Source organism: Doryrhamphus excisus, linkage group LG1 (genome assembly GCF_037039965.1).
Source record: "Doryrhamphus excisus strain RoL-2023G ecotype Guam linkage group LG1, RoL_Dexc_Guam_v1.1, whole genome shotgun sequence".
NCBI lineage: Eukaryota > Metazoa > Chordata > Actinopteri > Syngnathiformes > Syngnathidae > Doryrhamphus > Doryrhamphus excisus.
The window spans coordinates 16,358,816-16,379,187 of record NC_136357.1 but is presented as its reverse complement, the minus strand read 5'-3'; the positions used below and the strand labels follow the sequence as shown (position 1 = coordinate 16,379,187).

Sequence of the window (20,372 nt, the reverse complement as noted above, 5' to 3'; positions counted from 1 at the left end):
CATTGTGGTTGTCTATAATCAGGTACTGTAGTTTTGTTAGTCGCTGCTTCATTACCTTTACATCTTAATTCTTCACCCAGACTTTTTTTTTCATGCGACATGTCTACATCGTTAGCATAGAAGCAACGCAAGAAAGACGCTCATCTGTTTTATATTTTTCTCAAAGTTTTATTGGTTTCTGTCGTCGAATATCAGTGCAATAAAGAAGAGAGAGTTGACTACAGATGTATTACTAGCGTTTGTTTGGAGACTATACTGTAATAACTGTAGGTGTTAGCATGTTAGCTATTGAGTTGTGGTCCCAGATGAGTCCCTTCCCCCTTGGAAGCGTCATTCCCGCACATAAATGCGAGTGCACAGCACGTCGTCTGCCCCGAAAATCTGCAACAAACAAACAGAATTGTTTATGATCACATTTAAAATATAAACGGTTGACGAAATGACAGAAATCCAGCAATATCTTGTCTGTTCTTTTCCATTTTTGAAGGCTGAGGAGCCCTAAAAGTCTAAAAGCAATTAAATGTACGATTTCACTGCTGCACACAATCAGCCTGTGTTAGCGATGTTGCACCAGAGCTATTGTCTCGCTCTCTGCTTTGGGGAACACATTTATTAGCTCTGAGCCCCTTCTTGTTTACTATGGTGATGGACAGGCTGACAGATGAGCTTAGACAAGAACCTCCATGGACTATGATGTTTGCAGATGACATTGTGATTTGTAGTGAGAGTAGAGAACAGGTGGAGGAGATGCTAGAAGAGTGGAGGTTTGCCCTGGAAAGGAGAGGAATGAAGATTAGCCAGCAAGACGGAGTATACATGTGTGAATGAGAGGGACCCAAGTGGAAGAGTGAGGTTACTGGGAGAAGAGATACAGAAGGTGGAGAATATTAAGTACTTGGGGTCAACAGTTCAGAACAATGGAGATTGTGAAAAGGAGGTGAAGAAGCGTGTGCAGGCAGGATGGAACGGGTGGAGAAAAATGTCAGGTGTGACAGAGTTTCAGCTAAAATGAAAGGAAAGGTATACAAAACTGTGGTCAGACCAGCCATGTTGTTTGGTCTAGAGCAGGGGTCTCAAACTCAATTTACTTGGGGGCCACTGGAGCTAGGGTCTGGGTAAGACTGGGCCCCATCAGGTTTTTCCAAAAAAAAACCGCATTTATTAAAAACAGACAAAATATACAAACTTTTTCAATGCTTTGGTTCCGATTTTCTACAATAAAAGCTCTGATAAAACATTCCACTGTTCTCAAATATCTTAATTTTTATTTTTCTGCACAAAATAAGATGAAAAATGAAAATCAATCAATCAGTAATAAATAAATATAATAATAATAAAACGGCAAATAATAAAAACTTAAGAAACCACATATAGTTGGTGGGTAGACAAATTATTTTTTCAGATTAAAATGAACAAAGCATTATTAGAGCCCTGTAGACATGACAAAACACGACTATAGTCACATTTATACTCTTTTTATTTACAACATATTGCGCAACTGCAGGGTCTTGAGACACATGCTAACTCGCAAACTAGAGAGCTAGCGACCTAAACGGTAGCCTCCAAGTTATTTCCTTTAAACTTAAATAGCCAAAAACTTACCACTTCCACACGGATAGGGAGGATAACTATTAACAGTTATTTAACCTTTAACATGAACATTAATCAAACGTAATAATTTTTTCTGGGTACATGATACCATACAGCATCCATATCAAACTTGCGCGGGCCGCACTAACATTAAACTTTCCTATCAAGGCGGGGGACTCAAACTGGTGTCCTGCGGGCCACATTTGGCCCGCGGGGCCGCGTGTTTGAGACCCCTGGTCTAGAGAAAGGAAGCAGAACTGGAGGTAGCAGAGACGAGGATGCTGAGGTTCTCATTGGGAGTGACCAGAATGGATAGGATCAGGAAGGAGTACATCAGAGGGACATTACATGTTAGAGGCCTGAGATGGTTGGGACATGTCCAGAGGAGAGATAGTAGGTAGGAGGTAGGAGGCGTAGCGGAAGCCAAAAGAGGAGGTTTATAGATGTAGTGAAGGAGGACATGAGGGTAGTTGGTGTGAGAGATGACAGGTTGATTGATGGAGGAGATTGATTTGCTGTGGGGTTCAGTCACACAAGAGACACTTTTCCCTTTCAACAGAGTGAGGGTGATCTGTGAGGAAGGAACAAGGTGAGAAGAGCCTTGACTGGAATGATTGATGTCAATTAGAGCGGAAGATTGTTTTTCCCTAAGGGAGGTCACTAAGAGTGACACATCATTGCTTTTGTCACTCAAAAGCTGCAGAAGATCTTCTTCCAGGTGTTAAGGCCGGGAAAGAAGAGTTCTGGAATTTTCACAAAGTCACAAAAGCTCATCCCTAAAGTTGAGCAAACTTTTCTTGTTGCTTCAAGCGAGTAATAACAATTCCAAAGTGTGGGAACGTTGAGAGGAAAGCGTCTTCGTCTGTGGATCTTGGAACACATTCCTCCCCTCCTGATTATCTTCTGAGAAGCTTTGGACTTAATCTGACTGAAAAAACGTGACCGTGATGTCAGTGAAGAAGCTCCACTTCCTTCAGCTTTCACAGCTTGGATGAAAGCAGGAGAAAACCTTGGGAATCGTTTCCTTCTAAGTGAAGATCTCCAGGGAATCTCTGCTGGAGAAATCCCATTGGACCAAAGCAATCGACAGAGATCCTTTTTGATGCTCTAGAAAGCAGATGATTTACTTCTGCCAGGGATGTTGTATTGATTTATGTGCAACTTCCTGTCAACAGTTTTTGGCCCCATTTCACAGAGATCCGTCAAAATTGCTGCATCATAGACATTACAGAAGATACCACTTTGCCTTTTACACAGAACCCAGTGACTTTCACACAGCAAAACACAGGAAAGCGTCTGGATATCATCCTTACATTACTTGCTGTTCATACAGAACAGCCACACGGGAGGGGGGGAGGGTGAGGCAGGAAGATTTTCATAGGCTGTGTGAAAGGGGTATTTAGGGGCACTATTTAGCATTGGTAGTCAAATTAAATTAAATTAAATTAAAAAGTAAATAAATAAATGAATAAATAAATACAACTACATTAAAATTAAATTTAATTAAATTTAATTTTAATTTTATTAAAATTAATAAATACAAATACAGTAAATTAAATTAAAATACAATTAAAATACATTACAATTAAGTTAAAATACATTACAATTAAATTAAAATACAATTAAATTAAATTAAATTAATAAATACAAATACATTAAATTAAATTAAAATACAATTAAATTAAAATACATTACAATTAAATTCAAATACATTAAATTAAATTTAATTAAATTATATTATAATACATTAAATTAAAATACATTAAAATACATAACAATTAAATTGAGTTTAATTAAATTAAATTAAATTAAATTAAGAATTACAAATATAGATAACATTTTATGAAAATGTATATGTGTAGATATTTATACAATATACACGTTTTTAAGGGACCGTCAACTCACCAGTGTGAGTTCGTCACCATTCAGTTGGCGGGTCCAGAAGGTTTTTGGTCCATCGCCGTCCACCAGAGTCTGCTTGCAGTAGATCTTGTTCTCCGACTCCCAGGTGGCGAGGCTCTGCAAGGCAGAGGGAGGAGACAGTGGTCATCATCACGGTGCACCAAGAACCACACCATCTAAAAATAGAGGCAAGCTGTGCCAAGTCCAATTCGCCATGCTTGTCTTTTGGCCCAACCTTTACTGCTTTTGCTGTAGTTTTTACTTTGCTTCTCATTTCCTGCTTGCTTATGTTGGATTTGACAACATTTACCTCGAAGCCTTATGTCATACTTTCTCACACGCCTTTCAAACGCTTCCCACAGTTTGCTCGTATCTTGAAAATGGAAGCTAAAGGGCTCCAGTAGATTAAATAAGGCTTTTGAACCCTTTGCAAAAGATCACCGCGTTAATCCCATTAAACTCAACCGCATCTGGCCTTGACGACTCAGGGCTTCCAAAAGATATATGATACAAAAATATTGGGACATCTTGTCATTCCTTGCCATGGCTCGACAAATGTTAGCTTCTGCTTGTAGAAGTCTGTAAAGCAGGGGCCTCAAACTAGTGTCCTGCGGGCCACATTTGGCCCGCGGGCTGCGTGTTATGAAAGTTTAATGTTAGTGCGGCCCGCGCAAGTTTGATATGGCTGCTGTATGGTATCATGTACCTAGAAAAAATTATTACGTTTGATTAATGTTCATGTTAAAGGTTAAATAACTGTTAATAGTTATCCTCCCTATCTGTGTGGAAGTGGTAAGTTTTTGGCTATTTAAGTTTAAAGGAAATAACTTGAAGGCTACCATTTAGGTCGCTAGCTCTCTAGTTTGCGAGTTAGCATGTGTCTCAAGACCCTGCAGTTGCGCAATATGTTGTAAATAAAAAGAGTATAAATGTGACTATAGTCGTGTTTTGTCATGTCTACAGGGCTCTAATAATGCTTTGTTCATTTTAATCTGAAAAAAATAATTTGCCTACCCACCAACTATAAGTTTTTATTATTATTATTATATTTATTTATTACTGATTGATTGATTTTCTTTATTCTTGATTTGTTTATTTTTCATCTTATTTTGTGCAGAAAAATAAAAAAACCGACCACCAGCCCGGCTTGTTAATGTGAGGTGACGGTGACAGTACTGCTGCTTCTGCTCACACCCAAACACCACAACAGCATCATGATGTGTGATGACACATTGCAAACAGACGTCACGCAGTTTGTGAGCCGGTCTGCTACCCAGCATGCCGCAGGGCGCCTAGCAAGGGAGCCACGCTGTCTCCAAAATAGGTCATATCTGCCTTCCATAGCTCAATGAACACAAACACGACATGTTAAAAAGAATTGAAAGTGAAATAAGTAAATAATAATGTAAATAATACTTACTGGAATGTAAATATCTCCAGTTTCATAGACAGTTGTAGTAATAATTTGAATATAATGCTAATGTAGTAGCATGGAGTCACTTTAAATTCCTCATGCAGTGGGTTTATTCATGGAATAGAAAAAAAAAACAGTAGAGGAGCTCATCATAATCTGCCCCGGGGACCTTCTAAGGAGAACTTCTCATCTATCTCAAGGATCAGACGTGAGTGAGATACCAATGGATGAGACAGCAAGAAGGTGACCACCTCTCTCATGACTGTACGACACATTTGGAATAAACGCTATTTTTTAAACGCTTTACCTTGCACTTTCGCCCGTCCACCGTCTCCTCGTCAAACTCCTCCCCAATGTGGAAGTTGATCTCTGTGGTGCGCACGCTGGTGGACGTTTTGATGTAGAACTGCTCGCCGTCCTGACGGATCTCCACGTGGGGACTGGAGGCCGCCGCCACCGCCACTTTCCTCAGCATGGCGTTCACGCCTGAGGCAAGCAGGTTGTGGGGAAGGTCAGTAAGTGAAGGTTGACACTATGAGAATTTGTGTTAGGAAGATGGATTATAACGTGTGTGCATGAGGATGTGCATTATTATTATCAGTTATGATGATACATATTGGGCATGACATCAGGGTTTGATATCAGGGTTATGAGGAGTGTTTTGATGTGTGTATGAGAATTTGTGTTATGAATATGGGTTATGAGGTTTATCATGTTGTGTTTATGAGGTTGTGCATTGTGGGCACGCAGAAAAGTCATTTATTGAAAACAACAAAGTGAAATAGGCTATTTATCAGCTGATCAAAAGTTTAAACCAGGGGTCTCAAACTCAGGAGCTAGGGTCTGGGCGAGGCTGGGCCGCATCAGGTTTTCCAAAAAAAAAAAAACGCATTTATTAAAAACAGAAAAATATACAAACTTTTTCAGTGCTTTGGTTCCGATTTTCTAAAACATTCCACTGTTCTCAAATATCTTAATTTTTATTTTTCTGCACAAAATAAGATGGAAAATAAACAAATCAAGAATAAAGAAAATCAATCAATCAGTAATAAATAAATATAATAATAATAATAAAACAGCAAATAATAAAAACTTAAGAAACCACATATAGTTGGTGGGTAGACAAATTATTTTTTTCAGATTAAAATGAACAAAGCATTATTAGAGCCCTGTAGACATGACAAAACACGACTATAGTCACATTTATACTCTTTTTATTTACAACATATTGCGCAACTGCAGGGTCTTGAGACACATGCTAACTCGCAAACTAGAGAGCTAGCGACCTAAACGGTAGCCTTCAAGTTATTTCCTTTAAACTTAAATAGCCAAAAACTTACCACTTCCACACGGATAGGGAGGATAACTATTAACAGTTATTTATTGAACATTAATCAAACGTAATAATTTTTTCTGGGTACATGATACCATACAGCATCCATATCAAACTTGCGCTGGCCGCACTAACATTAAACTTTCATATCAAGGCAGGCCGCGGGCCAAATGTTTTTGTGCTTTTTTGTTCTGTAATGCTCGGGATCTTTCCAAAAATGTAGAACGACACGGCAATGGTATGACCGTGTCAATGCCTGACAGAAAATGAACAAATTTTGGCTTTGTTTTAACCTATATTAGCATATTGTAGCTCTACTTAAAACCTCATTAAAGTCCAAATGTGCAAAATGCATAATCTAGCAATTGAATTTTTAGTTTGTATAGTTTATCATGATGTGTGTATGAGGTTGTGTATTGTGGTTTTATGAGTGTTCCAATGTGTGTTATGAATGCATGTTGTCCATTATGAGCAGTTTCATGAGGAAAGACTGTTACAAAGTCCACTAGCCATTAAAATTCAGTCCAATCCAAGACCGGGCCCTTTGAAGAAGTCATGCCCCGAAACACATGGCTGGTCTTGGTCACTCATCTTGCACCCCCCCTTGTTCCCCTGCTGTATTGGTCCCTGGGTAACCTCTCAGTGGCGACATCATTAAGAAGATGCTGATGGGAAGTGGCGGCCCGGCAGGACTGGAATCCACATTAGAGACCGCTCTGCCCCTCGTCCTCCATGACGGCGCCATCTTTTTTTATTTTCAACATAAGAAGTAGTGAGTGAGGCACAGCGGCAGATGTTGGTGGATGACGCAGGTCTATATATCTGCTACGTCCACAAACCTGTCGACACCACTTGAGGTGGTCCATTAAAGCGGAACATGAGATGGTTATGACTCACAGGCACGTGACTTGATGGAACATCTCAGAGTGGAATTTGCGAGTTGTGTGTGTGGTTTGATTCCGTGTACTTTGGCTTCCTCACACATTCCAAAAACATGCTAGGTTAATTGAAGACTCAAATAATCCGTAGGTGTGAATGTGAGTGTGAATGGTTGTTTGTCTATATGTGACCTGTGATTGGCTGGCCACCAGTCCAGGATGTACACCATCTTGCCCGAATACAGCTGGGATAGGCTCCAGCATGCCTATTGAGGACAAGCTGCATAGAAAAACAATGGATGGATGGTAATACAGTATGCAATCACAGGAGTGCCAAAATGAAAAGGTTATATCACGAAAATCAGACCCGCCAGGGTGGCGAGTCCATAGGTGATCATACAACCAGTCAACTCTTGCCCAAAGTCAGCTAGGATAGGCTCCAGCATGCCCCTGTGACACTAATGAGGATAAGCTTTGCTTTCTGGCTGAGCTCTCTGGACCATCACCACGATGTTCCAGTACAAAGACCACATTACTGGCCATACTGTGCTGGTCCACCTGTCGACCTCAAGCTCCAAACTTCCCTCATTCATAAACAAGACCTAGCGATAGATGAACTGGGGCAGGACTTCATTCCCAACCCAAAGGGAGCAATCCACTCTTTTCCAACTGAGAACCATGGCCTCAGACTTGGAGGTGCTGAGTCTCAGTAAACGTTGTAGGTCACAGTCTGATGAGGGCATCAGGACCACATCGTCTGGAAATAGCGGAGACAAGATCCTATAAGGGGCGGCATGGCGGCGTTCGAGTGGTTAGCGCGCAGACCTCACAGCTAGGAGACCAGGGTTCAATTCCACCCTCGGCCATCTCTGTGTGGAGTTTGCATGCGTGGGTTTTCTCCGGGTACTCCGGTTTTCCAAATACATTCCAAAAACATGCTAGGTTAATTGGCCACTCCAAATTGTCCATAGGTATGAATGTGAGTGTGAATGGTTGTTTGTCTATATGTGCCCTGTGATTGGCCTGTGATTGGGTGTGCCCCGCCTCTCACCTCTCGCCCAAAGACAACTGGGATAGGCTCAAGCACCCCCGCGACCCTCGTGAGGAAAAAGCCGTAGAAAATGAATGATCCTATAAGGGGCGGCACGGCGATTGAGTGGTTAGCGCGCAGACCTCACAGCTAGGAGACCAGGGTTCAATTCCTCCCTCGGTGATCACTGTGTGGAGTTTGCATGTGTGCATGCATGGGTTTTCTCCGGGTACTCCGGTTTTCCAAAAACATTCCAAAAACATGCTAGGTTAATTGGCGACTCCAAATTGTCCATAGGTATGAATGTGAGTGTGAATGGTTGTTTGTCTATATGTGCCCTGTGATTGGCTGGCGACCAGTCCAGGGTGTACCCCGCCTCTCACCCGAAGACAGCTGGGATAGGCTCCAGCACCCCCGCGACCCTCGTGAGGAAAAGCGGTAGAAAATGAATGAATGAATGAAGATCCTTTAAGGTCCCTGAAGGGCAGCCTTGGCGGAGGCCAACGTTTAACGGAAACAGACTCCACTTGCAAACCAAGCGCCTGCTCCGGTTGTACAAGGACCGAATGGTCCACCAATTCTGTACTACCGGAGCACCCCCCCACAGGACACGGTTGAATGCCTTTTCCAAGTCCACAAAGCACACTTAGACCGCTTGGGCATGATGCAGCAATTAGCTGATAGTATATTGCTACTGTGTGTGGGCACAACTTGACACTGGAACAGATTATTTCTTATTTACATGATTCCCTATGGGAGATACATTTAAAAGAGGTCGTCCGACGTTTTTGGTGAGGATTTGTGCCCGACTTAAAGTGTACCCACCATATAGGTTCCCCCCTCATCCGTTCCAAACGCCCACCCGCCTCCCTTTTTCACGTTCCCTCTCTGCCGCAACACAAACACAAATGAATGACCCACTTTATGTGTCCCAAAGCAAAGCCGACGTCAGTTAAGAAGAAGACACAAAAGTGGAAAAAAAAGCATGCGTGGCCTACTTAAAAGGCTTAAATGTGGATAATATCCCTGTGCCCCCCTCCCACCCCCCCACAGCGTCACTTCATGTTAACAACAATGCCACTTGTGTTCAGGCTGGAATTCAGCATCCACTGTTTTATATCCCCCACCCCACCCTAAGCATCATCATCATCATCGTCATCATCATCATCATCTCCCATGTCAAGCTGATCAGCCTGGGTTCCCATGAGGGAGCCGCTCCAAACAATGCCATGTTGTTGGAGGTCATGCATGCCATTCCCAAAAGAACAACACATTGTTGGTGGTGGATGAGAGGCCCAGGCTGCGATGTTGCAATGAAGGAAGAGGAAGGCTTACTCACCTAAAGCTTTCAGAAGTTCATCAAAATTCTCGCTCCTCTTCATCTTCCAGGTGCCGGCAAAGTTGGACATGTCTGCTGAGTGAGAGCGAGTCAGTGCCAGGGAGAACCTGTTCCACGCTCGGACGTCTGCCGTACTTCCTCGCTCTCTTCTCTCTCTTTTTGACTCTCTCACCCTCCTCTTCCTTTGCCTCCTCCTCCTCCTCCTGTCTTCTCTGCAGGGGCTTGCCTCCACCAATTTTTTTTCCCTTCACACATGCTCTGCATCTCAGGAGTTCAGTTGTATAGAAACTTAATTATTCAAGGATCAGTTTTTTGCATTTCATCTTCTGATTAGAACAGGGGTCTCAAACTCAATTTACCTGGGAGCCACTGGAGCTAGGGTCTGGGCGAGGCTGGGCCGCATCAGGTTTTCCAAAAAACAAAACAAAAAAAAACCGCATTTAATAAAAACAGAAAAATATACAAACTTTTTCAGTGCTTTGGTTCCGATTTTCTACAATAAAAGCTCTGATAAAACATTCCACTGTTCTCAAATATCTTAATTTTTATTTTTCTGCACAAAATAAGATGAAAAATAAATAACAAACAAATAATAAAAACTTAAGAAACCACATATAGTTGGTGGGTAGACGAATTATTTTTTTCAGATTAAAATGAACAAAGCATTATTAGAGCCCTGTAGACATGACAAAACACGACTATAGTCACATTTATACTCTTTTTATTTACAACATATTGCGCAACTGCAGGGTCTTGAGACACATGCTAACTCGCAAACTAGAGAGCTAGCGACCTAAACGGTAGCCTTCAAGTTATTTCCTTTAAACTTAAATATCCAAATACTTACCACTTTCACACGGATAGGGAGGATAACTATTAACAGTTATTTAACCTTTAACATGAACATTAATCAAACGTAATAATGTTTTCTGGGTACATGATACCATACAGCATCCATATCAAACTTGCGCGGGCCGCACTAACATTAAACTTTCATATCAAGGCGGGGCCTCAAACTAGTGTCCTGCGGGACACATTTGGCCCGTGGGCCGCGTGTTTGAGACCCCTGGATTAGAACCAGTAGTTTCCTTTTTTATGAGACACTGAATTTGGTTTTTTCATTCATGAGATGGACAGTTTGATAAAAATATTGATAGTATTCATACCAGGGGAGGTATTAGGTCGATACAAGCATAATTAGATTTAGTTTATTTTCACAAATAACTGAGTTTTTTTTTTGTTCTGATGCTGTATAATATTGCTATATTACTTTTTTGTATGTTAAGCTTAATTCTAAAGTCAAAGAGTATGTTCTTGGACATAGGAGGGCTTAAGTGGCAAAAAGTTATCAGTAGTCTTTGTTTTTGTTTAAACCACAGATATGGGTTCAAAGTGCCGCTTGCATATCATGTGTGGAGTTTGCATATTCTACCCGTGCGTGCGTGGGTTCTCACCGGGTACTTCAGTTTCTTCTCACATTCCAAAGACACAAAGCCTCCATGGAACCCTAAGCAAAATGTGATTTTGGGGCCTTCTATTACTGCCAATAGTGATCATTCACATACTTACTATAGCAAAGCTCTGACGCTTAGAGCAGAGAGGCAGGAGGAGACTACACTCTTTTAACATAATATTGTTTTTTTGAACATGAACATACATTTAAGTATGTATGAAAAAACGGAAAAAATCTGAACTTTTTTCTTTTTGTAAGTTAATTGCTCTTGGGAGCCCCCTAGTGGTCACGGGGACCTACGCAGTGCCGTCTCTGCCAAAACATGCATGTTAGGTTAATTGGCGACTCCAAATTGGCTATTAGCATGAATGTGAGTGTGAATGGTTGTTTGTCTATATATGCCCTGTGATTGGCTGGGGACCAGCCTCTCGCCTGAAGTCAGCGGACTGGCTCCAGCATACCTCCACTATCCCAGTGAGGGTTAAGCGGCATAGAAAAACGTGGATGTTTCTCCACCCTGCCGGTGGTGGCGACAGACTGGACTCGAATGGCGCCAACACGCGAAGAAGAAGACGCCAAAGCGGAAGTAGCTCCGGGTGTTGTTGTGATGGCGCTTCACATGTAAAGCAAGGAAGTCTTGCAGGCACTTCCATTCACACAGGTTTCGAGGATTAAAAAGGTCAGAGGATTCACTTTTACACAAGTCGTGGATTGGCACAGTTTATTTACTTGTTATCGCACCTGTAAGTGACGTGTGCTAACAACCTAACTTCGTTATTTTTGAGCTAGCATCAAGCTAGCGATAAACTGATACCGTATAACTACTCGTACTCTGCAAGACACAATACCTCTGATTCTTCATACTCCTTTTCGGACGTTGTGAATTGTGAAACTGTTGTATACTTGTGTATCTTATACATGTTCGAAATAAAGATGATTATGAAAATTGGTATAATAACAAGCCAGTACTCTTCTCTGTATGTTTGTGTGTAGGGTACATTGGTTAAGGTGGCTCTTGAACGATCATCACAACCCAAAAATGAGCAGTCAAGTAAGCAATAAATTGAAATACTACCATTTTTTTCACTCAGTCTGAACCCTAAAATGACAGAAAATCATGCTGAATTGTAAAAATATCTACCTTTTCATTTCAGTACAACATTCTTTTTAAGCAAGAACACGGTGAGTAATCTCCAGAGTACTCATTCATTCATTGTGCTGGTGCTGGAGCCTATCCCAGCTGTCTTCGGGCGAGAGGCGGGGTACACCTTGGACTGGTTGCCAATCACAGGGCACATATAGACAAACAACCATTCACACTCACATTCATACCTATGGACAATTTGGAGTGGCCAATTAACCTAGCATGTTTTTGGAATGTGGGAGGAAACCGGAGTACCCGGGAAAAAACCCACGCATGCACGGGGAGAGCATGCAAACTCCACACAGAGATGGCAGAGGGTGGAATCGAACCCTGGTCCTCCTAGCTGTGAGGTCTGCGCGCTAACCATTCCAGAGTACTCTACTTACTAATTGTAATAGTACACATATTCATGAATGAAAACCTCTCAGACCGTGTCAATCAAAAATTTGCGTTACAGGGGTTCTACAATTATGATGGGGTTCCGCTCCAATGTGGTAACATAAGTCGGAAATAATACCTAAAATAGCACCATAGTCACTCACACTGTATATTGAACACACGGATATATAAAAACATCTGCATTTGTCCACTTCCTGTGCATTTTTGCATTGTCTGGTTTTTAGTTCCATGCAGATTCCTTTCTTTTTCCTTGCACCTGGAAGACATGATGAAGGCCAGGATGTTGTCCTTGGTGTTGCTACATGCGGATATGCATTTTTTGCACACACATGCGTAACTTTTTTTTTAACTTTGTCTTGTATACGACCCAAACCGCTATGTTTTTATGTCACTTATGGTAGTACGTCGTAAATGGAGAACCCCCTGTATACGTATTTTGTATTGGATCACTTTACACTGGGTACCTAATGTTGTGACCAGTAATGTGTGTGTATATATATATATATATATTTAAATCATTCCTCACCATGATTTTACAATTTATTGGTCCCACAGCACATGACGATGCCATCTGGACGGCAGCCTGGGGTAAAAGCGAGGCGGATGGATCAGAAACGATCATTACCGGCTCGCTAGACGACATGGTCAAAGTTTGGAAGTGGTGAGTTTTTTGGTAGGGCGAGAATGTCAGATCGTTCTTTTGTGTGTGTTTTTTTCTTATTTTTAATCCTATCAGGTCAGTATTAAATTGTTAAGCAGATTTTGTGTTGGAATTTTCCCTGTCGTTGACTTTGTGTAAGTTCCACTGTAAATGTCAGCTTTACAGATGTAATGTGCAGAACAGCCAGGTTCTGCAGCAGCTTTGCCAGATAATCATTCACTTGTTTATTTTTTAATGCAATAATTCTGCATGATGCATTTCATTATATGTGTGAGCAGTACAAGTAAACAATGAGAGGGATGAGTATCTTGGACAAATTCAACCACAACACACGCTCCCTAACAGGTCAGACGAGAAGCTGGAGCTGCAGTGGACACTGGAGGGCCACCAGCTGGGCATTGTGTCTGTGGACATCAGCCATAACGGCGCCATTGCCGCTTCCAGCTCCCTCGACGCGCACATCCGCCTGTGGGACCTGGAGTCTGGGAAACAGATCAAGTCTATGGACGCCGGGCCAGGTAAGATGTGTGGGTGTGGAGCGAGAAATGTTGCCCTGTCATCTTCCATTTGTGCCTTCTCATTTTACTCAGCGGTGGCGCTTAAAAAAGGACTTTTTAAATAGAATTCCAAATAATCAAAAAAAATTTTAATTTCTTACGCCAATACATTTATACATGTAATAAAGACAAGTCAACTTCTCTTGCCCACTGATGAATAATAGCAGTGTTAAACTTGATTTTACCACAGCAGCTACCAAAGTGCACCCATTCAATGTTTTTGCTAGAATGTTAGCCGCTCGAAGAAAGCTGTGCCATACAAGGAAATTATGAAAGCATAAGATTTAAACAAAAACGAAGGAAAACCATGTTAACAAATTGCCTTAGGTTAAAGAATCTTTTAATGCCACCCGTTCTCTTTGTGTCTATGGCCAGTCGCGAATATGTGCAATATGTGTTAGTTTCACGTTCAGTTTCGCTTTTGTCAACGTGAGTCAGGTTAGCAAAAGTGGGTTCCACTGTACTTAAAAATGCATGTCTTGTTGTTTCTCTGGTGTAGTCGATGCCTGGACGGTGGCCTTCTCACCGGACTCCAAGTACATCGCCACAGGAAGCCACCTGGGCAAGGTCAACATCTTCGGTGTGGAAAGTGGCAAGAAGGAATACTCTCTGGACACTCGGGGGAAATTCATCCTGAGCATCGCTTATGTAAGGAAAGAAGACAGTGACTATAATTAGCATTATAATATCCTTTTTTTTGCTTCTCAGAGTCCTGATGGTAAATATTTGGCCAGCGGCGCAATTGACGGGATCATCAACATCTTTGACATCGCCACCGGGAAGCTCCTCCACACGCTGGAAGGTGCGTTTGACGTGTCAACTACTTGTACTAATGACGAACATGAAGTTGAAACTTTCTTCCCTGCTTAGGTCACGCCATGCCCATCCGGTCGCTCACGTTCTCTCCTGACTCTCAGCTGCTGGTCACGGCCTCTGACGACGGTTACATCAAGATTTATGACGTGTGAGCGCCCTGCCCCGCCCCCACTTGCACCTTCTGTTTTGCTTCTTCTGGAAGTGGATTAAGAGCATCCCCATGTTGTTCTGCAGGCAACACGCTAGTCTGGCAGGGACGCTGAGTGGACACGGATCCTGGGTGCTCAATGTGGCCTTCTCCCCGGACAACACACACTTTGTCTCAAGGTAATATTTCATTAAAGCTGGAGGTAGAGCATCTGCCAAGGCTTTAACCTGTGAAAGCTTGGGCATATAAAATAGAGAGATTTTTATAGATAATTATTCCCCAATAGGCAGTTGTCAGTCAGTGAATATAAGATAAGAAATATACACATACTATTAGGGGCCAAGCAAAGAATAAAATAAATTAAAATTATGATAAAGGTAGGTGTCAGTAATGTTACATTGATGAGACAATAGCCACTAGGAAGTACAGTCAATGCTAATGTGAGTTTCTTACCTCATTTATGACTGAGATGGTTTATTTTCTATTAATATGTCTGCTATATTGGGTAAGTATTAAGATGACTATGGGGTGTTTTGTATTTGAGAAAATTTGGAAAATTATCTACTATTCCCTTTCACTTATCTACTTTTCCATCTCCACGTGCCGCCCTCAGCTCCTCGGACAAGAGCGTGAAGGTTTGGGACGCCAGCTCCAGAGCGTGCATTAACACATTTTTTGACCACCAAGACCAGGTGAGACCTCGCATCTTTATTTTTTGTAGGGTTTACTACTTTTGTCCTTGTTTTGTCAATTTTACCAGCTCAGCTTTTTCCCCCTCACATTCAGCATATAAAGAGTATATTCTGATGTATTTTCATATATTTAACACAATTGTGCAGTGACGATGCTTGTATTGGTATTTCTTCAGGTGTGGAGTGTCAAGTACAACGGCAATGGCTCAAAGATCATCTCGGCTGGCGATGACCGCACCATTCACATCTATGACTGTCCCATGTGACCCGGGACAAACCACTTGTTTTGAACGATTTTGCGCTGGCTTATGGTATTACAATAAAATGTGTTTTTTTTAATATTTTGGCTGGTGTTTTATAGGCTTTGTTAAGAAAATAGTGAAATACAGGTCCTATTAGCAATTTGGAAAATGACAGTATAAACAACTCTTCGGCAAAGCAAGTTTAGTTTGTCAATATTTGAAATACCAAGTGAAGTTCCTTGAGCATGTCCAAAGATATTTGAGCTCACCCTAGTGGTCGATCGTGGCACCACGGGTGGCTGTTGGAATGTATGAAGCCAGTAGTAGGGCCACACTAAAAATTGAGTAAAGACATAGAACAAATGAAATAGCTGAATTTTTTTTTTTTTTACTTCACTTTTCCCCCAGGTGTAATTTTGTAGCACAAAGGAAAACGGTTTCAAAGTGTCATCCACTGTACTGTTTGTTTTATTCATTTCATTGACCCACAAGCACTCCCCGTTACAGCAACAATTCCCAGAAACGTAAAGTACACTAGACAGTAGGTAGATTTAAGTGTGTAGTTCAACATCAGTCCATCCATCCATGCTCATCAGTTCCAGTTTTTCCAAACAGGAAAAACGTCCTCGCATTTAGTGGAAGGCAGTTTGTTGACTTTGTTGTGCTGGTGTGTATCTTATCCTGGATTGTTTGGCTTGTTCATACTGTTTGTGTTGTAGTCAAAATGACTCACAAACAAAGTGTGAAGGTCTAAAAAAAAAGTTCCTAGTAACCAAAATTTAGCTATTTAGGTGTCCTGAAACATTAATCAGTGACTGGCCGTTATTGTCATGAATTGTGCATTCTCTCTTTAAATTAGAGCACTTTTTGTCAAGTGTGATCACTGGAATGCAATCAGATATTGGCTGTGCTCTCTCAAAGCAGTTTTTCATATGATCCATGTGGAGGTTCTACCGTATAAAAAGGTGGTTCAGAGCGTGACACATACAAAATGTCGCTAAAATACAAAGTACGGCAGTTTTAAAGTCCCGCTACAGTCCCTTAAAGAGAAACTTTCATTTTCTGGGTGACATTTAAAAATAAAATGTGTACATTTTTGGCAGTGTTTTGACCTAATGGTGGCATGGCGACGCTGCGATGAGGTAAACTGTGGCGTGAGGTGGCTCTTCTTCCTCCCTCCCTCACCAATGTCTGGACTCAACCAGGTCGGCTCGCAGGCTCAGCCTCTTGAGGGTCTCGTAGCCCACCACAATGAGCACTGACGTGGGTGTAGAGGAGATGATGCGGGCCGACAGCCCTTTGGTCATGGCCCCCACGCCCTCCTCGGCCAGCAGCTGCTTGAAGGTCTCCACTACGGACGAGCGGCCCTCCAACTGGAAGGACAAGGCCAAGGGGTGCTCATTTAAAATGTATTGTGTATATCAAGTTGGAGACTAATTGTGGCTCAGCCAACACAGGCTTTGTGCTCAAGATGCAGCTAAAAAATTCCCCAAACAGAACTACCGGTTCTCGGCTTTGTTCTCATTGGGCGTTTATGTGAAAATGCTTGCGACCACCAGATGCAATGCTACCGTGTTTTTAGGCTACCTTTTTAATGTTTTCCTTGTTTTCTTCCAGTTGATTGATGCCTGGCAATGTAATATTGCAATGTGAGAAGACTAACAGGCTGAGTACTCACACAAGGACTGCTGTGACATAATACATATCTCTGAATGTGCCCCTATTGCAGCTGTGCTTCCAAAATTTACCATTTGGGAAATTTTTGGAAAATATCCGATACAGATATTGCATTTTTATGCTAATATCAGAGCAATAATTATCTGAATTATCCCTAATTATTTCCTATGGGAAAAGGGTTACTAAGGTTAGCTTACTGTCTTTACGCCTTCTTGTAGTAAAAATCATCATGCCTGACTTGACCCTTCCCTGTTAGCGTACCTGCACCCTAGCTCGGACAACGTCCATGGGGTTGGTGATGGTGGAGGCAGTGGCGGCAGCCATCGGGCCGGCCAAGCCCTGCAGAATGAGGTGGGGGCACTCACTGGGTGCAATCAAGGAGAGCTTTTCTATAAAAGACATAAACAAGTGTCAGTGTAAACAAAAAAAAAATAGCAATGCTGTAGATTGGCTTTACCTGCGTAAAAGTGATAAAAAGGCCACCAGAGGGCACTGTTGGGGATGTAGGTGAGCAGCGATGCCAAGTACCCCCTGTAGAAGCCCCTCAAGCCATCTGCTGCAAAGATCTGCACTGAAATCTCCCTGGTTTGCCCAAAGGTCAGTCTGCGTTTGGTAGCCACCAGCATCATTTTGGGTTTAGCCTTAAAACGAGTCAAGTGTTCGCTCTGGCCTTGCATCATCAGATGCTGCGACACCACGTCTATGGGCACCGTAATGGTCTGCGCCACCAGGGACGCTGCCCCTCCGGCCACCACCGACTTGATCGTGTTGCTGGTCGAATACTGGGACACATACTTGCGCACCAGCTCATAGGTTGTGATGTACGCCTGGCCCGACAGCAACGTGAAGGTGTTGACCATGAAGCCGCGGTAAAGGCCCTGCACGCCCTCCGCTCGCAGAATCTTGCAGAAGGCATCCACCGTGCCCGAGTACAGCGTCTTGCCCTTCTGCACCTGCAGGCGGGTGCGGATGAGGCTGGCCGGGTACACCGTGGCCCGCGTGGTCAAGGTCATGAGCACGCCCAAGGAGTAGAACTTCCTCTTGTCCAGGTCCTCCCATTCAATAATCTGGATGGCTCCTTTTTGATGCATGGTGCCGTCGGGCCGGGCCGGGGCCGCACTGCTGCACCCCTAAAGCCTTGCGTTTGAGGTCATCGACCATCTGAGCACCACTGCAACTGTTTGAGACCAAAGATCCAACATAACAGTACATTGTTTTGATCCCTTGAATGTGCAAAGACAGGATTCAACTTACAGGTTTCTAATACTTTGCATTTAAACCAAATTTGCCTCGCCTATGAGTATGTTGTGCAGTGATTAAGCAACACTCAAAAAGGGGAACGTCCCGCGTACATGCGCGGGCGCACAAATGCGCCAACATGAGCAAGTTGCAAACGATGTCACATATTCAGCATGTCAGCATATTATAACTTTAGGCTTTAAAATCAAGCAAGCGGTAGCTAAAGTATCTAAATAAAAATAATATCGTCATGTTTGTTACAATAGATCAGCTGGAGGCGGGGCACGTGCAAAGTCACAGTGCACTGTAAGCTAGCTGGTAACAACCACAACGTTGTTTACTTATGACAGATTATAAACTACACCTAAAAACACGACTTCGATCTACCTTTTAGAGGCCTAGTATGTCGATTCTCCCCTGCTTCTCACTCTTTCGTTCGACCTGCTCTCCTGCACCGTGGTGTATCGTGTCTTCTTCCGTCCATGACTGCTGCCTCAATGCTAGCTAAAGGTGAAAGGTCATCTATTAGCCGCTGTCTTTGTGTTGTCTTTTTTTAATCATTATTCATATTTTTTTGTTGCGGGCAAAAAATACAGACAATCTGTTATCTCAAAATGATTTAATTTAAGGTGATTATTTAATCACTTGGCCGACGGATTGTTTTGTCGGATGCATTCGCGTTTAACTCGTAATTGACCAAACTGTATAGCTTTTGAACTATGTCAATTGTTACCTTGTAAAATATAGATTAATTAAAACTTGTTGTTTTTAAAATCATTGTATAGAGGTGACTTATATATTTTTTCAGGATGAACCGTAAATTGTAAATTACATAAACTGGAAATTATACAATGGGGCTCGAGAGAAGACGGAGGAGTGTCCTTGAATACAACACCAAGTTTGGCCACATGACGATATCAGTTTTTAAAGTCACCGAAATCGTGATTAAACATATCATATAAGGGTAATTAAGAATTAATTTGGAACACTTTTGAAAATTCACACTATAAGCTATATTTTACATGTTTAGCCCACACCCTGTTAATAGTGTTCTAATGTTTGAGGCAAAAATGCCTTATTAAAAAGTGTAAATATAAAATAAAGTATTATGCTTTTATTTTAATAAGGCGCCTTTTCCTGGTGCTCTTACACCGAAAGAGTTGTTGACTGCCGGGTGGGCGTGGCCGCAGCGCTCTCCCCTCTGATTGGTCTGTCTGGTGTTGCCACTGTGCTCACGAAGATGAGTCGTGTTGATTCCATAAGTCATCATGGCGCTCACTTCTTCAGGCAAAGGTAAAGAGGAGTCTTCTCCTTCCACCTTCTTGCTTGGTGTCATGTCTCCCGACAGTTTACTGTCAGCCACACGGTTCCGGTCCACATCCACTCTTCTGTTTAAAACGAACGCCCGCGTTTGGTTAATGTTATTCAAAGCGTTCCGATGTCAAACAAGCGGGACGTACAGAAGCTAACACTACAAGCCCGCTTGGTTGCTCTTCAAAGAGCAAGCGTTCAAATTAGCTATTGCCGCTAACCAACAACCTCTCTGTTAATTGTCGTGGTAATTTTCATTTATCGGCGTTTGGTTGGTGGTTTGTAATGTGTTTTTATCATCACGGTCAGTCGTTCAAGCAGCAGCAGAGTGATAAGTAGTTAGCGAATGGGCTTCATGATAAGGTTAGCACCCCCACGCTAGCTAGTGTAGCCGCCGACTGTGTTCTGTCAACGGTGGGCTCTTTTCATCATGTCCACTGGTGTTATAAACACAAATTAAAGTACCATTGTGACAATAATTTGTAGCTTCTTATAAATATAAGTTGAAGTTACAAGATACGTAGAGTGGCAACTTTACCCCCTTTTA

At 42.2% G+C, this 20,372-nt stretch overlaps 4 protein-coding genes across 6 annotated transcripts in view; 2 read left to right on the top strand and 2 right to left on the bottom strand.

Moving 5' to 3' along the window:
• Nucleotides 1-155: 155 nt before the first annotated feature.
• Nucleotides 156-9,661, bottom strand: LOC131131673 (cellular retinoic acid-binding protein 1). Its single transcript, XM_058076576.2, has 4 exons — nucleotides 9,487-9,661; nucleotides 5,214-5,392; nucleotides 3,496-3,609; nucleotides 156-381 (listed from the first exon to the last, which is right to left on the bottom strand). The coding sequence occupies exons 1-4, from the start codon at nucleotides 9,554-9,556 to the stop codon at nucleotides 331-333; spliced, it is 414 nt and encodes a 137-aa protein (XP_057932559.1). The 5' UTR covers nucleotides 9,557-9,661; the 3' UTR covers nucleotides 156-330.
• A 1,742-nt stretch (nucleotides 9,662-11,403) lies between these two features.
• Nucleotides 11,404-15,696, top strand: skic8 (SKI8 subunit of superkiller complex). 2 transcript variants are annotated; one of them, XM_058076442.2, is made up of 11 exons: nucleotides 11,404-11,618; nucleotides 11,933-11,990; nucleotides 12,094-12,121; nucleotides 13,038-13,143; nucleotides 13,489-13,661; nucleotides 14,200-14,348; nucleotides 14,409-14,502; nucleotides 14,571-14,664; nucleotides 14,751-14,843; nucleotides 15,278-15,356; nucleotides 15,533-15,696. In XM_058076442.2, the coding sequence occupies exons 2-11, from the start codon at nucleotides 11,979-11,981 to the stop codon at nucleotides 15,620-15,622; spliced, it is 918 nt and encodes a 305-aa protein (XP_057932425.1). In that variant the 5' UTR covers nucleotides 11,404-11,618; nucleotides 11,933-11,978; the 3' UTR covers nucleotides 15,623-15,696. The 2 variants fall into 2 exon arrangements, with proteins under 2 accessions (XP_057932425.1, XP_057932426.2); XM_058076443.2 differs by lacking the exons at nucleotides 11,404-11,618; nucleotides 11,933-11,990 and having other exon boundaries at nucleotides 13,422-13,661.
• A 329-nt stretch (nucleotides 15,697-16,025) lies between these two features.
• On the bottom strand, nucleotides 16,026-19,049 carry slc25a44a (solute carrier family 25 member 44a). Its single transcript, XM_058076441.2, has 4 exons — nucleotides 18,902-19,049; nucleotides 17,733-18,452; nucleotides 17,537-17,664; nucleotides 16,026-16,971 (listed from the first exon to the last, which is right to left on the bottom strand). The coding sequence occupies exons 2-4, from the start codon at nucleotides 18,364-18,366 to the stop codon at nucleotides 16,780-16,782; spliced, it is 954 nt and encodes a 317-aa protein (XP_057932424.2). The 5' UTR covers nucleotides 18,367-18,452; nucleotides 18,902-19,049; the 3' UTR covers nucleotides 16,026-16,779.
• Nucleotides 19,050-19,673: 624 nt separating this feature from the next.
• ireb2 (iron-responsive element binding protein 2) overlaps nucleotides 19,674-20,372 on the top strand; it is an 11,682-nt gene continuing 10,983 nt past the window's right edge. For both annotated transcript variants that reach the window (XM_078791591.1, XM_078791590.1), the window contains exon 1: nucleotides 19,674-19,807. In XM_078791591.1, the coding sequence (XP_078647717.1) occupies nucleotides 19,783-19,807 (25 nt within the window). In that variant the 5' untranslated portion in view covers nucleotides 19,674-19,782. The remainder of the gene's footprint in view (nucleotides 19,808-20,372) is intronic.